At 39.4% G+C, this 18,567-nt stretch overlaps 1 protein-coding gene across 1 annotated transcript in view; it reads right to left on the reverse strand.

The window, feature by feature from the left end:
* The window catches only part of ADGRG2 (adhesion G protein-coupled receptor G2), a 61,877-nt gene extending 44,727 nt beyond the window's left edge, over positions 1-17,150 (reverse strand). Inside the window, exons 1-2 of the mRNA XM_042788578.1 lie at positions 17,051-17,150; positions 5,067-5,185 (exon numbers count right to left, since the gene is read on the reverse strand). Coding sequence (XP_042644512.1) covers positions 5,067-5,184 — 118 coding nt within the window. The 5' untranslated portion in view covers position 5,185; positions 17,051-17,150. The remainder of the gene's footprint in view (positions 1-5,066; positions 5,186-17,050) is intronic.
* Positions 17,151-18,567: the final 1,417 nt, after the last annotated feature.

The raw sequence follows: 18,567 nt of genomic DNA on the forward strand, positions 1-18,567 counted from the left end.
GCAGAGATATCTGGTCTGTGAATGTCAAATCTACTGAGGCATTGAGATGGTGGCAACCCAGAGTTCAGCTATGGCAGTAAGTAGAATTTTAGGTGCTAACAGTAAATTTATTGGTGAAAAGAAGGTGTCAGGCTCTGTCAATGCTGATAAAATGAGCAGTGCCAGGGAATGTCCCAAACACTGGAACTTGATCATAACTTGTAAGTTCTTGCAGGTTTCTCATTTCCTCCATTGTCCCACCACAGGAAAGCACAGTTTTTTGTGGCTGCAGATGTAAGCTCTTTGGAGCTGACTCTCATTTTGTGGAAAAATGCACATTCTAAATGCACAATCATTATCATGTTTGATTGCTTTATGGTGCACTCATCAGCATATAAATAACTCCAACCTAAGAAAAACTCTTATAGGACATGAAATGGAACTACAGAAAAAATGAAACAGCCTGGTAGATGCTCAGCCAGTGCAAGAGAACACATTACTGACACCTTTAAGGAGGCATTTATCTATCAATATATGTAGAGCTTTTATGTACTCTTCAGAGGATGTGATTCATCATGATTGGTCAGGGTTGGATAGCAGGAAAAGATCAGTCAATATAGGAAGAAAGCCTTTCCATTAGCTCCTCTGTGAAAAATTTCAAAGTAACTTGGATCAGATTTATTTTCCAAGGTAGGTTACATTCATAGTCCTAATTAGCTGTCAAGATCACAGCCAGGTCTTCCATGATCTTCTCAACCAACCAGAGCATCAGCTTTCATCGGGCCAATTCTGAATCAGAAATGTGTTCAACTTTTCTGTCTCTTGACCACTGGACTTTCAAATTTCTTTCTCAATAGCAACAAATGAACAAACATGAGGAAGCTCCTAATTTCCAAGTGCAGCTCGATAGGTACAAGCTACCAGAAAAAGTTTGAAACAAAATATATAAACCAGTTTCATGGAAAATCATTGATAACTATTCTTGTTGCATACTACAGCTTTCAGACTCCTTTTGTGATGCTAATTATCAAAAACCTGTAGTTATCTTTTACAACCCTGAATCATTCCAGAAGTTCAACATACATCATGAAAGTGCCATAGAAGTCTATAGATCAAACAAAAAACTTTCAAGGTGCAGGCTGAATTAGGTGAAAATCCTAAATAGCAGACAGTGGATTCTGAATGGCAAGGTAATACTTAAAATGGTTCCACAGCAACGGAGAGGAAAAACACACTAGACGCAACTGCAAGCAGTGGCACTACGCTCCTCCCACCCAACTCTATACATCATGAATTCACACATTCAGTTTGGCCATTTGTCAGAGCCTAAAAGCAAACTCTGGGATACTCAGCTAAGAACAGTTCAGCACAGAAAACTAGTTTTTAAAACATGACTGAAAATCTGGGGTGACGAAGATTGGGCAGCAGGGGAAAGCGTCACAACAGCGGAGATTTTTAGATACAGACTCAAATGTACTTAACCTTTTTAGTAAAAGGATGACTAAAATTGAAATCAATTTGCTACCTTCAAGTTAGGACAGATCATGAGGAAACTGATTTTACAAAGGAAACAGCTAGCTAGATGTACAGTTATATGCCAACACTTTTGACAGTCTCTCCAGAGAAAAATAATTGCTGAAGTCTTTCATTATTAAGTAGGAATTACGCTGAAGGTTTTGAAAGACTTGATGCAGCTGCTGTTCCTCAGAGACCATATGTCAGAAGTGTATTTGCATGATTCTTATACCCTCCAAAATCCGTGTAAGCAATCTTGAGTGTGCAGATGGCCAAAGTGATCAATTAAGGAAGTTTCCTGACATAGCTTCAAAACTTGAAGTCACTGTTAGCTATCCAGATTGAAAGACTGAAAGTCCATTCATGAGCAAAAACGTTAATCAAAACTTGAGGTACCATCAGCAGACTTGATTTTGGAAGTGAACAAATTCTGAGAGAGGTCTGATTTCATGGTAAGCATTAAGTCAGTGTTTATGTGCCAACAGTGAATTAAATAAAGGGCTGCAAAATCCTACTACATTCTTTAGGGGAACTGACACTACAGAGTTGTCAAGGGAGACAAAGTGGACATAAACTTGTAGGTAACCAACAGAAATGTTGCAAAACGAGACTAATTCTGCTGATGATTCTCCTAGTCTGTTTTTTATCACTCAGGAAGACTGCTGTTGATCAGTATGCAAGGCCTGATAAATTAATTTAAACTAACAGAAGAGTTTAGACAGTTCTACCCTTCTGGAAACTGGAAAGTCTGGCCCATTTTGCTCTAAATAGTTCAAGAAAAAAAAAGGTGCCAAAGGGGTACCAAAGTTAAGAAAATAGATACCAATGCTATCTGAATTGATACAAGAAAGGCTTGGGAAATTTTGTATGGTTTGCCTACCCAATGAAGACTGAAAAAGCACAAAAGAAATTGTAACTATAGTCAGAAAACGCACTTCACTGTTCGAAGTGGAACACATGCAGTACAGTGTTAAATTAGTTAAATTAATTATCAACATCATCTTGGCTTAGTCTGTTTGATATGTGGGTGGATGCAACGTAAGTAGGAAATAGCATTACTTTAAAGCTTTTGGAAGTTCTGTTAATCATCACTTATTTTCTTTAGTAATGGTACTTGTGGGCTGTGGCCCACCCTTGACCACAGAACCAAGGAGCTGGAACTGGCTGTGCTCTGACAGTGGCATTCCTGGCTTACAATTAGTTCCTTTGGGTCCAGACAGTACAAATCACACTCAGACACCTAGCCATGAACATACCTTTATCACTACAGCACAGAAAAGGTAGCATAGTAGAAAGAATGCTCAAAACATCTCCCGAGTAAGAAAAATAAGCAATTATCACAATTTGGAGTCAAGGAAACTCCATGCAATAGTAATTATGGGCTGACTTTTCAGTATCATTTATTGTATTCAAGCACTTAACCTCTTTCAGAAATGCAAATTGTTCCTTCTTAACATATTTATCTCTAATAGATGCAAAACCTGAGGGTTTTACCCTCACTAAAACTAAGAGCATCCACTTAATAAGTGTGTTCTCTTTAGCCCTAAAAGAAATCCTAAAATGTATGCACATACTTTCAAACATTTAAAATAAACTTTCTGAGAAAGACAAGGTAATGCAAATGTAAACCAAAAATGTAACATTTTTTGCAAACATTTTCACATAGTAATTGATAACTTTATAAGAAAGAGCCAACCGTACGTAGTAAGAATTAGACATAAAGGAGCAGATCTTCTACATAAGCACCGGTGTTATTTTCCTTACATTACTAATAGCTACTCTATCAGTATAGCTAAGCATTAATACAGTTGAGTATTCTCTTGAATAAGAATAGTCACAAGTTTATGTATCTGCACAATCTGGCTTTTACCAGTAACAACAATAGTCATTAATTTGTATGCAAGTGTTTGCCACCTGTAACACATTTGGCTTGCTACAGTCCATTAAGATGACATCACGAGAATCTTGCATCCTAACGTATTCTGCCTAGAGCTCATAACTTTTCTTCATGAAAAGTTTAAAACTCTAAACTTTCTACATGTGGGTCACTTGATTCTGCTGAATGTTTTGGCAATATGAAGCTAAGACCTATTTCCTCAAAATTCTTTTCAACCCTCCTTTTCATTCGCCACATTATCCAGAGTGTCCTAAACATCGGAAAGAACACAGGCATTTCTTCTCTCTTCATATTTCCTGGATAACACAAACATACTTTGGCACCTTAGATGAGGAGAGAACTGAGTAGAGATGCTGCTGACAGAGCTAACAGGCTAAAAAAACAAACAAACAAAAAAAAGGCAGAACCATAAATAAACCCTTGCATTATTTTAAGTTTTCCTGAAGGATTACTGACACTTGCAAGTGATATGTAGGTGAAAGACAAAATCCCTGCTTCCTCAGAACTCTAGATGCAGTTGAATTTTCCCTGGGAAAATTCTTGTATGACATACACCCATATGTTGAGAAGTCCTGTCATTTTTACTATTTAGACTACATGAGGTTAACACCTTACCATCTTAGTAACAGTTTTATCACCTGAATCTCAAATTCTGTCTCAATGAAAGCTTCATTTTATGAAAATGACTACATTTGGAGAATTAGAATAAGAATTAGTCCAGTCTGTAAAGCTATGAAATTTCATTCCTAGTACAATGTCATTAAGCAGGCATACTTACAAAAACTACAAGAAACTCTGACCTTCTGGAGTAAAATAACATGCCATGACATAGGAAGCAGTTTCTAAAACTAGCCATTAAGTACATGTCAAAAAACACTTCTAATTTTTTACTATTCCATGCACATTACCAACACTTATTATTGTTACTGATAAATGTAGCACACATTATTGATATAAGGAAGTTTTATGAATGACAGATATTGTTATTTATATCAGTTGAGGTCCAGAGTAGTGACAGACTTTTATCTGCCAGCTTACAGAATAGCCACAAATAAAACACAAATTGCTGATTCTACTGTACCTCATACATGTCAGTTACCCAATTTGTACAAGAACCTTATGCATTTATTTTTCATTTACTGTCTATAAAGAGCATAGACTGTCAAATGCAAACACTTAATTTCTGCTACATGTTTTAGACCTTACGACCTTTTCCCTAGGCATATTCAGATCCACAACCAAGAGCTACGCAGGAGATATTCTATGCTCATACATGCACTAAGTAGAGTGAAGCTTAAAGAGTCTTGTGGTGTTTGTGTAAGAGCAGTATAAAAGATTTAACAACATGTTCTGAAAATAGTAACACTTTCAATTTAAAAAAATAGCAGGAGAGTAATTTGTCTTGTTATTACACATTGTGTTTACGTTCTTTCCTCATCTATAGCTGAAAAGAAGTTACTATTGCTGATTTTTATGAAAACAAATACATAGGGTATAGAAATCCAAAGTGCTAAGCACCAATGGTTTCATTTCTTATTAATGGCACTTTTTCATCTTGGTTTCAAGAGGGCAGAAACCTGCCTGTTCTGAATATATTCAAAAGTCCTGTTCATCAAGACTAATGTTATTTATTTTGAATACCAACACTAGATAAATCAGGAAAAAATTGTGTTACCTTTGCCTGCTGTAGCCAGGAACAAATGAAGTAAAAGGACTGCTAGAACAATCCTGAATCTCAAGAAAATGTCCTGTATTCGGCCAACACAGCAGTGCTGTTTTCCCCAGGCAACCATTCTAGAAGAAAAAATAAATAAATAAACCACAATGACTAAAAAAAGTGCAGATGTGCAGATATTATGACAATTTACGTTTCCAGCCCAAGAGTGTAAATCTTTTCAACCCTGTTACACTGTTTGGTATATATCATACAGAAATGCACAAATACACTGTATATTGCCAGGTTACCAAGAAAGAAAGAGCTGTTTGCTGAAAGGAAAAAAAAAAAGAAAACCAAAAGAAACCCCACACAAGCTCTAATTCTCCAAAGACTCACAAATACATCAAAGCATGGCCATGAGTCCTTGTACAAATAAGGCTTTCAACATTTGAAAAATCAACCAATCAACAACAACAACAAAAAAAAAAAAAATAAAAACAAACAAACAAACAAACCACAACAACCTACAAAAAGCAGCCAGAGAGCAAGCTTGGAGACTGTATCCAAAAGCTTTGTTAATCTCAGTAAGTACATAGAAAGCATCTCTTCAGTTCTCTACCCACAGGTTCTGTCATCTGACATTTTAATAGCAACACTGTGAACTCCTAAGGAAGAAGTAAGAGTTTGATTCCTGATCCTCATCTTATTCTCAAAGCAAGAAACTACTGCAAAAAAAACTGAGAAATGCCACAAGTCACTGTGGGCAGCAAATTCATGGAGAGTATCACGAAAACCTGGCTTCTCCACAGTTCTGCTTAGTGATGGTTGCTTAAGTGAGCAACATGACATGGTGGTGGAAAAAGAATATTGCTCCTACTATAAGAGATAAAGTTCTGTGAAATTATATACCTTTTTAAAAGAGATCTTTCCAAAAGAGGTATATCTTCTTAATATTTTGTATGATGAAACATTAAGTGAAATGTTCATGTGATTTTTGCATGCGTTACTTCTTAAATAAAAAGGTTTAGAGATAGTTACAAGTGATTCTATAAATGATTCTTGAAACAAATACACAGCAGTAAACTTTGTGTAATGTTTATCTTTAATGTATCAGCTTTATGGTAGACCAGAGCATTCTGCATGACACCAGAAGTTTAACTTTGCCATCAAATTTGGTGCATGTGTGGGCGTATCAGCAAGCATTCATACTGCTCACGAACTTTATTGTATTTTTATACATGCTGTATCAGGCTGCAATAGTTTCCCTTCTTTTCTCGGACTGCAAATTGTGAACTCTTTCAAGAGTTGTAAATTCATGTTCAGGTTATAGCTAAATTGTATTTTTTGTAAGCATTCACATTAATGTAAGTATTTCATAGCATAAAATGGTTACTATAGGCTGGGCTCTCCAAGAGCAGTGCTAGAGGAATAAACTGAGAAACAGTGAAGTTGCTAGGTAGTTGACATTTTGGAAACTGATTAAATGTGCATGCAAATAAATTATATAATAACGTAACATAGAAAACATAAAGTAAAGGCTTTTTAAAAACAGAGAACTGAAACACTGTTGCCAGACAGCGTTTTCAATAATTACATAGTATGTGATATTTCTAGCAGAAAAATAAAATCATATTGATTGCACTGAAACAGACCAATCTGGATGATGACACATACTGCTTCCACTTTGCAGATTCTGGATGCTATATTTAAAATTGAAGTACACTAAGGAAGTAACAGTCAAACTGTGGCAATATCATGAATGACATCTGCATGGGTGCTGCAGATGTTAACCTGCAGGAAGAAAGGCTATTGATAAAAGGAATACAAAAATCAAACATACTAAAGATGAGAGAAAATAAATGGTGTAACAATGGACATAGCTAATACACATAATCCTATGCAGGAATAGACCAAAACCAAACAAAAACAAGTAAAAGGAGCAAGAAATGTCAAAGACGGGCTAGCTTTCTTAAGATTCACAGGCAACATGTCCAAATCTGTCTTCAGCTTGCTTCTCTTGCATGCTAAAAAACTATGTATTAATAAAGCTGTTCAGTCAGCAAACTAAGTAGCAGAATTACATAAGTTATCCTAAGAACCTGATAATGAAAACTGCCATGCTTAAATCTATTTGACAACTTCAAGGACTGTGCACCTACAATATAATTTACCAGGGTTAGAAGATGCCTATCCAAAAGCTGTGCTTCCTTTCTTTGCCTACTCACGCTTCCCATTCTTGTCTCAAATTATGTCACTTCCAAGCAAAACCAAGCTGCACATCTATTCCTTCCTTTTATGGGGACATCTCTTCTTTTGTACAGTAAACCCTCTATCCATAGTGATGTATTTAGTCAACAAATCAAACAAAAATTCCAGAATCCTTTGCCTCTACTGTCTAGACATCAAGAGTTGAAATGTGAATGGGATGTATCCCAAAAATACGCAGTGGCACCCACAAGTTTAGCCATCAATGCTGGTTAAGTACTGAAGCAAAATGGTTGCTCTGTGTCATACATGCTGATTCAGAATGTTTCTACATTCCCTGCATTTAGTTTCCTCCTCAAGCCTCAGTTCTGCAAAGAGATATACATGAAATGAGCTGACTAGGATAAAGGTTTACTCCCCTACCATCAAGAGTGCCTTCTATTTGGTCCAGTATACCTCATTAGACAATCATGTTAGTGCCCCATCCACCAGAAGTAACAACTGCATTCCAAGAGTCTAAATTTGAGGGCAGGAGCCAAGAAATTCCTCGTTCAGACTCCAGCTCTGCCTGAGTACTATGATGTTCCTCTAACTCAGGCCTTCAAGAGTGAGCTTTGCTAGTATTTGTCCAATGTTAAAATGAAATAAAATACTTTCAGCACATTTAGGTTTCTACCCCCTCTGTTTTTTTTTGACATTGTTCTCATTTCCTGAGATGGGCCTAACAAAGAAATGGGGACAGAAGCACATACTCTTGTTGGTAAAATACAGTCACATCAAGAACTCTGAAGCTATTGAAACCTATGAGCGCAGATTAACGGTCCCAGGGACAGCAGGAAAGTGAGTAAATGTATAAAGCAACATCCTGACATGGTCACAGTTCAACTGACTTTCTACAAGAATTTGGACATTTATGCTAGTTCAAGATTTGTTCCAATGTCCAGATAAAAAATACAATTAAGAGTAAGGAAAACAACCTCAGTGTTTCTTCCTTTTTGCAACAATGCTGTTTAGACGCTATCAAAGGAAAAGATGGTGCTAAGACTGATAGATATTTTTAGATTTTTTTTTAAAAAAGCAAGACATGAAATATCATTTCACCATATCTTTTGAAATAAAGACCATATGGTACATTCCGAAACATCTGGATATTATGTTTCTCTTAAATTTATTTAAGCCCTTCTTTGTATTGGAATTCTAAAGCTCTACTCTTAATAGTGACCCTGAAAAGTAATGTAATTGTAAATATATAGTTGTGGACATTACAGAATTAGCCATAAGTGATTTTTTTCATTTGTTACCAATTTTGTTCATTTGTTCAAATGAACAATTTTATTGTTCATTATAATAGATTAATACAGCATGACTCAGAGAGCCCAGCATGAACCTGCATAGTTTTTACAGTAGGATGAAAAAATGTCACTTGTAAATCAGGCAAATCTAATCAAGTACAATAGCTACTGGGCACAACTGCTGAGCCACCGAAGTGTGGGAAAGAATTCTATGCACAAGCTGCATGTAAAGATATAACTGGCTGTCTTTGCTTTCTCACTTACTATTCTCAAATAACAATTAAGTTACTTCCATTTACAAAGAGCTAACTGCCTGAAGTAGAAGAGAATATAATCAGTTACTTTTCTTTATCGTCGATAAAATGGAAATTCAGAAAACAGGAGGTAAGGGCTCTAGGCATAAATCTATTCCCTCTTGTTTGCTCTCCACGAAGAGTGTTCTATTTTGACCAGTGAGAATTTTGTAGCATTGGTACCTCGGCTCACAACATCTCATACTATGTCATTAACTTGGAAGTGCAACCAGAATTGATAGAACTTTTTTTAAGACAAATGAACAAACGTACTTCAAAAAATTAGATGGTTGTTTTGCATGTTGTATTATACATGTTGCAGTTCTGCATTAATATCGCATTCTCTGGAAATTAAAGAGGTTACTGGAAGTGAAGACAGGAAGATGGTATAAAGAGGAGTCTGTATTCTTATAATTAGTGTTAATGAGCTTATGTCTTGCTATCTTACTATTTTTTTGATGGAACAGTCCTTCAACACAATGGGAGTTTTACCTGCCTAAAGAGCACAGAGTTTCTGCAGGAGAAGTTACTGAAATCTAACAGGTTGACTGAGACAAACACTGTGACAGGGAGCCTGCTGCAGAAGGATGGGCAGAATAGAGGGATGAAGGTCAGCATGCCAACAGCAACTTACAAGAGCAGGCAAGAAAACTGTCAAAACCAAGGCCTGTAAGCTTTTTACTGTTTACTCTGCTGCACCCAGCTTTGTACCCCTGAAAGATGAGTAACATTATGTGAAGTTGGTGTTTTTAAAGCCCTTCACCTAGCAGGTCAGTCAGAAATATCCACAGTGAAATGACTTTGAGGTGTCCCAGGAAGCTGGCCTTGTGTTACAAACACCAGTGGAAGGCAGAGGAGATGGAGTCCATGCCTCTGCAACCAGCCTCAAGGGGAACTGCATGGTGCAGCTCCAAAGTGCAGTGTGAGCAACCTGGACTGCTTTCCAAGTGTGCACCCACAGGTGACATATCAAGAGATACAGGGCTTACCTTAAGCCATTTGCTTGCCTTGCATTACAGCAGACAGATTTTCAATAGCCTTAAAGGAAGTGCAAAACATAAATACAGCTGTTCTATGCTGTAGTATACTTTGTTAAAACACTTTTTAAAAAATACATTCAAATTTTATGATTCTTGTTGAATATACCTATTTACAGTCAGTCTTTAAAATTTAAAAAACTATTAGTTCTTTCATGCCAGGTTTTAGCCAGAGAAAGTTCTCACTGCCAATGCATAAACTGTTTGTAACAGAAACACGCTGGAAACCATGACACAAAGCAATCAACCACTGATTTCTAACCATGCTGTTTACTGCTGAACTTCAAGCTGTTTTGTTCAAGTCACACTTATTTCAGCCATAGTCTTTGGGGCTCATTCTGTTTACTTTTGTAGAGATCCCCTATTAAAATCTTGGATTTCAATATAAATATTTCCCAAATTTATAGAATTTACCACTGAGGGGGAGGGTAATGAATAGCAAGCTTCTGGCTGTTGTCCTATGACAGTCTGCATTATTCAAATCTATACCAGGCGATAAAAGGCAGAAAAAAGCAAGAGAAACATCCTACTGCCAGTTATGAGAACTTCTTGATGCCTTTAATTACTTTCAGAAGCATAAGACTGTAGACTTCTTCCATCAACTCCTTATATTTTCCAGACTGGAACCAAAATGTAGTGAAGTTTTTATGTTATTTTTAAATTTTGGCTGAAGCAAGTTAGATGTAATAGGGAGGACGTTTATGTTGGAAAGTCTTATGTCACTGTGAATTTTGGCACATACAGTATTCACTGACTTAACAGCAGAAGTAACACCATTGATTTAAAAATGTTGTTCCATGGAGGCTTTTTAAATGCGTTTTTCCAGAGGACAGCAACAGGATTACTGTTTGATAATATCTTGGTCTTCATTTATTTTCCCCAGTTCTTATCAAAGGCTGTAAAAACAGGCATACTGTGTTCTACACAGTCAGTTTATGTAGGACACCAGCTTTTCCTAAGACTGCAATGGTAATGTATAGAGCCAGTTCAAGGACCTTCCATACATGTCCTCTTGACATAAATCCTTACTGTTTTCAAAGATGTTCCATATTTTACTTTTTCATAAATTGGCTTACAGAGAGCAACAAGCCACTTAGCTATAAACATCAGTCTTCTGCAAAACTCATTGGTTCAGTTCTTAACAGAAATAAACAGGAGGAAAAACCCTCCAAGAAATCCATTCTTTTGTTTAGTCTTTCAACTGCTGCACGATACTGGGACCAGAAATACTTTTTTTAAAATTTTATATTACAAATACCAATCTGTGCATGCCAAGGTCTGCCCTCAGTTCAACTCACAGCCTCCCCTTACACTCATGTAAAAGTGTAAGCTTAATCATTAAGGCTTGCATAAGTGGATTCATGAGTGTAGTATGTGCCAGAGTGCTATTGGATGGTTCTCCATTACAGACCTCAGTGCCAAAAAGTATTTTTGGTACTTAATTCTCTCTTACAGTAACGTGTGTCATATATAGTGCAAAAATGGAACACGGGACAATTTCAAAGAAGTTTTTGTTCCCTCTTATCTAGTTTGGCAATGTTTCACCTCCTCATATCCAGCAGTCACCTGGAAGATGAGCAAGAGGTCTCTTTCTAGCTCGTATGGAAGTTATCCACTATCTAGGAAACCCTCTTCTGCATTGTATATTCCCCTGAGAGGACAGTATTATCCACACACTCCATTAAATCTTCTAGAGCAAACTAAAAAAAGTTCAGTGGCAATACCTGAGCAGGTTTCCACTTCAAAGAGTTTACAAAGTACTGATGAAGCATAAGAAGCAGAGATGTAATAAAGTACTTATGTTTGTCACAAGTCTGATTACTTCAACTACAGGCAGGTTATTTATGTTTTCATTAATAATAATTTGGGGTATAGAGGTATATTGATTGGGGGGAGGGGGGAAATACAAAAGAAGTGTTCTGCAGAGTAGAAGACTGAAAGTACAACAATGACTGCATTTAAGTTGCCACATAGAAAAAGATTAAAGGAATGCTAGACATGCACATTGAGCCATGTAAAAGGGATAAGGAGGGTGTACAAAGATGTAAGCATAGAAAAGTAGACAAAGTTTTACAAAACCTTTATATTCAGTAACAGGACTTAATTTTGATTCAGAGAGAAAGAGGGAAGGACAAAGACCCCTAAAGCTGGAATATTCAAACCAATGAACAATGTAAGCAGGCTGTAAGGCATCAAGTATGGGCCAGGCATGACAGAAAGAAGACTGTTCCGCTCATGCTTTTTATTTTCCTACTTTTGAAAATAAAACCTGAAAGTTTCTTTAATCTTACTGTAATGGGGGGGAAGGAAATAGTTGTTTCTGCTCCACTTATACTTTCCTTCACCACTATCCTTTCCATGCTCTCTTGGCTTTAACAGCAGCACCCTAAATAACAAATTATATTGTGATTTCATCCTAAACTTCACTTTATGGACTTAACAGGTCTCTTGGATCTTGCACTTGGAGCTGTTAAAACTGCTCTGGAAGCTACAAAGCACAATACTTGGTGGAGACTTTTTGTTTGGTTGTATGTTTTTTCTTTTAAACAATCCCTCAGACTGTTTTAATCAACAGCTTAATGACCAAAATTAATAGTTTGTACCAAAGAAATAAAGCTCATCAGTTTTGAAAGATGGATGCACTAAAGCAAGCATCTTCCAGAGTCCCACTACAACTCTGATTAGGAATATGGAATCATTGCCCTACACAGCCTAAGGAAATACAGTCACTTTGGCAACTCAGTCTTCTCATGGGGTAAATACTAAGGGGTCCTTTATTAAGACTTTCTAGGAAACAGGGTTATGCCAGAATAGTGTTCTGGGCCTCTTTTAGCACTGCTCCTTGTTAGGGTACAACATAAGTCTATGGAGCACAGGAAAAAGGAGATGGTACCATTGACAGGACAAACCCCAAAACCAGTTGTCAGGGAATGAAGGAGAGGCAAAGTTCCAACTGGAGCCTATGTTAGACTAATACAACTGAAACGAGTTAGTTAATAGCAGTCATTCTTAAATACTTGAAAGTCATCACACGAGAGTAGATGACTTCAAAGCAACTTTAGAATAATTTATTTAAACCGGCACCATTTCTGTATGAAGCCCCCACCACATGTTTCAGCTCAGAAAATTTACTTTGTGCAACTACATCCCACATGGCTTTTTTCACCATCACCACCTCTATAAAAAAGGTGATTAGCCTTCTTACAAATAAACCACCCTAACCACAATGCTGACTTGCTGAAAGATAAGAGTGAAAGAAAGCATTTTTAAATTCAAGTTATATGAATACATGGACTATGTTATGAATAAATTATGATGGAACAACAAAGCCCCCCAGACTTCAAAACATGAAGTGACAAGTATTGTCAGAAATCCATTCAGTCAGTTTATGTCCATAATTAATTTGGTGCATAAGAAAGTAAGACATTCAAAGTGTGTTTGGGAACTCACAATTTAAATGTGGAATTTGGCAACATTCACAATCAGGCATGCCCAGACGTCTATTAAATCCAGGCAGAGACCCACAGTAATTTTTTTCTCTAAAGAATATACAAGGGATTTTTAAGAGAATATTCAAAACACTAAAAGCATTGGTAAAAAGATACTGGGTTTTGTTACATGTGCATAATAATGTTTCCACAGTCAGCATATTCACATTACTCGTTTTCCTGCTAGTTCTACCATTTCTAAGTATGTCACATCTTGTCAAACATGACAACTTCTGTCAAACCTACTGATGGATCTCTTAGGCCTTAACTCTTCAATGATTCCTTTAAGTAACACCATAAATGAGAACATACACAGTACTTAATATGTGAGTGGTTTTCTTTTTTGGCAACTAAGGCATCACCTGAGGTACGAATCTCATGCAAATTTCAGAAAACATAAATAATGTGATAAATTCTAGTAATTTCCTTGAAATTCTGCAGAGTGAAAAAGTATTTTAAGTAAGTTGGGGAACTTCATAAACTATTTCTTTTCCCTACACTGTCTCATCTAGTATAACTGACATTCTCCAGTTCTCTTTTAAAGCAAACAAAAATAAGTAAATTGCTACAAATTACAGTTTTTCTCTGAGATGTTAAGAACACTGTGTTTCAGTAGCCAGCAGAAGAGGGCCTAGAACAGAAGAACAAAAACACTGTTTTAATAAGGCACTAGCTGAAAAGCAGCTGTTGTGTCAAACAATAATTAGATTTCTGGGCTACAGCACTAATCGATAAAAGAAAAATAGAAAATGCTGATGCTGGGACTTTAGCTGCCAATACACTTCTAAAAACTTTTATCAGTTCCACTACATATCACCTGCAATTAAACTGTCCTGAAGCCACTGTAAGTAACCTTCACAGGTTGAGCACCTGTGGTATACAAGATGTTCAGCTCACAACTGGAGACAAAACCATGGGACTCCAGGGAGGAGTTCGAGATCCATTTCTTTGTCTTTGATTTAATGTCAACTACAGAGGATCTTTTGTCTACCCCGAACAACAATAAATTTCACAGATACTTTAGCACAAAATGAATGCAAGACTCACAAATAATTGAGACTTATTAATTACTGTAGTTACACAAGCCTATCTTTTCACAGAGCAAGTATAGGTCCCTTCCAAATTGTAATCGTACCAGGAATTTATGATTGGAAAGACCATCACAATCATGAGCACCTATATAATAAATATGAAGTGATTCATTATGTTCCTTTCTTGTTCACAAGCTGAGTAGCACCCACCAGTGTCCTGCAACAAATTAATATTCTCTAAATCCATGCATCTGAAAAAAGAACAAAGCTTTTAATTGAACCTAGACACAATACTACTACTAAACTTACCACTTATCAGAAAGCTAACATTTCAGGCCAAATAGCATGCCTTATTCATGCCAATTCTTCTGTTGAAGTCAACAAGATTAACTGTGTGAGCTACCCTGATTTTGGCCTTCAAATAATCTAATCTACTACTCCATTGAAAACATAAAATTCCAAACTCAAGTGTAGTGATCAGTTTTAAAGCTATACTGTGTTTGCCAAGGCCACTGATCATGTTACATATTAAGAACTAAAAATGGTCCAAATTTAACAAGTTATTCTCTCATGAAGTCCAAAACTTTCTCAATCAGCCCACATTCTACGGTTATTAGTGGAAGACCTGACTAAAATCTTTCACAGAACAAAAACTGTATAAATTGAGCACTGAACTTCAGAATGGGAATGTAGTCCTTTATCTTTCTCCATCTAGCTCTAATGTGAGCCAATTTCTGTTGATGTATTAGAAATAGAAGTTTAACATTCAATTTGAAAGGCACTGAAGAGAAAAAACATGCTCACAAACTCCATCTGATCTATAGAATTACCTTAAGATACTGAAGTAATATTAATAAAGATACTAGTAACATTAGTTCACTTGGTGTCTGACTACCACAGCAGAAATAACATACTAGCTTGCAGTGTAAGTAGAAAATTCTTTGGCCCCTATTCATATCTGAGCAAACATTGTTTACACTCAACATTTCTCCTGCATCTTCTTTCAAAGCATTTCGCTTTAAGAGACTGTCCTTATCAATAAGTTATAAGTGTGCTTCCTCCATGAAGACAAGACCTTCCTCAGAGACTTTCCTAAGCGAAGGCATGTTTTCTCGTCTTTAGTTTAATTCAACATATATATTTCCAGTCACCCAGCAGAGGACCAAATCCTGCTTGCTTCCCCCATGCAAAAAGTTACCCAACTGTATACTTTCCAGTTTAGGAAGGAAGGGCTAAAGTCATAAGCCTAAATCTCAAGAACAGGACTATCAACTTGCACAGCTCTCTTCTCATGATGATGTACACTGTTAACCTATGCAAGAAAAAGGAAGAAATGTGTTTTCAGTAGAGACGTAACGCCAGTTTTACCTTTTCAGCACAAATGAGAGAGCTGAAAACCCAACTAATTTGTTTTGGGACCAAGTAACACTTAGAACTGCATGCATAAGGTTGTAAACTCTATTTTGGCTCATGTTAAAGCCCATTCTACCACGTCTTCAGCATTACTATAACTGAATTAATGTAAGTCAAAACCAGCCCAGGCTTGTACAATCACACATTTAATTTGCTGGACGGGCATGCCTTTAGAAGTCTAGTGAATTAGTTCAAACATTTCTTTAACATTTCCGCATAAATCAATGCAAGACAATCACACAGCAAAAGCAACAGAGTTCAGTACTGTTATACATACTACCCATGAATGACAAAACCTATATATTTGCAAAGCAATGCAAAAATAAATACATCTGGGAAAGGACGCTTCCAGTACGCCTAGCCAGTGTAAGGGGACAAAACAAAAAACACACAAAAACCCCCTCAAAACAATTATTGTGCACAACCGGCACAATTTTACTTTTGGTGATACAGGTTACCTTGCAGAATGTATGAGAACCAAGCAGCAAAACCTTTTGAGCTGAAGATATTCTCAGCACTCATTCCCACAGAAAATGTGAGAGCAAGACCTGACCCAGCCTAGAAATACCGTCCCAACGGGACACTGCCCTAGCTCTTCATCGTAAACCACATTCGAGCCCAACTGACGCCTCAGTCAAAACCGTTCACTTTTTAAGCCCACTTAAACACCTTACTGATTTTTTTTTTTTTTTTTTTTAATCGCCGTTGATTAAGCGCTTAAAATAAGGCTGGAAACCAGAAGGAAACTTTCCCACCAGCAGAAACGTACCTGGGTAGAAGAGCAGTCCCCCTCAGGGCGAACCCAGAAACGTTCCGCCCGCAGCCCCTTGCCGCGGCCTCACTCCCCGCACCGGCCCGGCCGCGAGTCCCAACGGCCACCAACGGCCCCGGCAGCGCGCGGCCCCCGCCCCGCTGCCACAGCACGCCTGGTGCTCGCAGGCGGGATCTCCCCTCCGCTCCCCCCGCACGCTGCTTCCCTCGGCCAGGCGAAAGCCACTAGTGCCGCTCGAGGGGAGGGATCCGTGGAGGGGGACGTGACTAAACGGGGGCCGCGGGGCTTGCCTGCGGAGGTGGAAGCTCCCCGCGCTGCCCCCCTCCGCCCGCCACCACCAACCTCACAGGCAGCTGCCCGCTGGGCTTTTCTGCCCTCAGCCCGGTCGATCCCTCCCGGGGAGGGTCGGCGGGAAAGCCCATCCCCAGGAAGCCGCGCACCTCTGCCGCCCAGCCCCGGAGAGTCGCTCACCTCGGCCCGGCAGCGCAGGGCGGCTCCCACCTTCGCAAGCCCGCCGCGTCCCCAGTGCCTCCGAGAGCCCGCCGCCTCTGGCCGCCTCTGCCCCCGCCGGCCGCGCAGCCGCTCACCTGGCCCCGGGGGACCACCCGTCCCGTCCCGTCCCGTCCCGCCCCGTCCCGTCCCGTCCCGCGCCACCGCCTCCCCGCCGCCTTGCCCGCTCGGCACTGGGCGCAGGAGGCGCGGCGGCCGGCCCCGGCAGCTGGGGCAGCCGCTGGACGCAGCCGGGGGGGGGGGCGGAGGCAGGCGAGGGAGGTGCTGCGACAAGCCGAGAGGGAACCCGGCGCTGCGGCCGGCCGGGCCGCCTGGGAGCGGCCCCCGCGCCCCCTCGGCAAGGCGGGCCAGGCGGCGGCGGCGGCTGCGGGCGCCTCCCCGCCCGGCGGCCCCGCGGGTGCGGGCGGTGTCCCGGGCCGCTGAGGGAAGCGGGGGCCCGGCGGGGCAGCGCCTGGGGCGGGCGGCTGGCTGGCGGCGGGTTGAAGGCTGCGAGCAGGACCGGCTAAGGTTGAGAGAGAACCTGGGGACGCGTTGTAGCTGGATGCGACAAACTCGGGGGAGAAGGAGTTGGTGCTGTGATTAAACTGTCTTAAGTTCCTTGGCGGACAACGTTTTCAGTGTTAAAACAGCCTTCTTTCTTGTATAGCTTACTTCGCCCTTAAAACAGGCTTAACTACATTAAGCCCTAGTGTAAATGTAGTTTTTCAGAATTAGCAGCCTTCAGCTATTTTCATTCCAGATTCATAGGTTCGGTCCAGATTACTGACAGTGTAAATGAACTTCACTTAGCCATCAGGACAGCAGTATGCTGCTGTGGCCCTCCTCTTCACTCTTTTTAATTGCTTGGGATGAATCATATTCTGAAAATGCGGAATTTTCAATTACTTATTTTTTTCTTAATTTTTACTGCTTAATGTACCAAAATGTTTAGGAACTGTGCTTGGGCTGGAGCTTTGGTCAGTAGGCACTGCTGAGAGGAGCCTGGCTCCTCCAGGGCATAGCTGGGGAAAGCAGCTCACTGCATGCCCTGCGGGAAAGGCTGGAGCTGTAATCAGCAACTCCTCTCAGTATTACTGGGTTCTACAAACTCCACAGGCAACAGGTCTTCCTGAGGACGTAGTGGGGTGATGAGTCCATGTGATGAGCAGGATTTCATAGAGAAATACTTCAAAAGAAAAGCTAGGGCTAGATGAAGAGGCTTGTTTCATTTTGATCTGCAATGTTTAATTTTGATCATTGATCAAAGATGGTTCTGTATGCTTTGGAGCCAGCATCTAGTGGTACATAAGTCCAGTGCTTTTGCAGTTCCTCACACGGGAAAAAACAGGAGGCAATTATCTTTCTCTGCCTGGCTTAGTGGAATATCTTTAATTTCCTTAAATTTTTAAGTATCACAAATGGTGTTCTCTTCCTAGCCTATACCGCCAGTGAGAACTATGTCTCCTCCTTCACATCCGATCTGGATGTCTGAGGTCAAT

This window comes from Tyto alba, unplaced genomic scaffold, assembly GCF_018691265.1.
Source record: "Tyto alba isolate M040663 unplaced genomic scaffold, T.alba_DEE_v4.0 Super-Scaffold_14, whole genome shotgun sequence".
In the NCBI taxonomy this organism is placed as follows: Eukaryota; Metazoa; Chordata; class Aves; order Strigiformes; family Tytonidae; genus Tyto; species Tyto alba.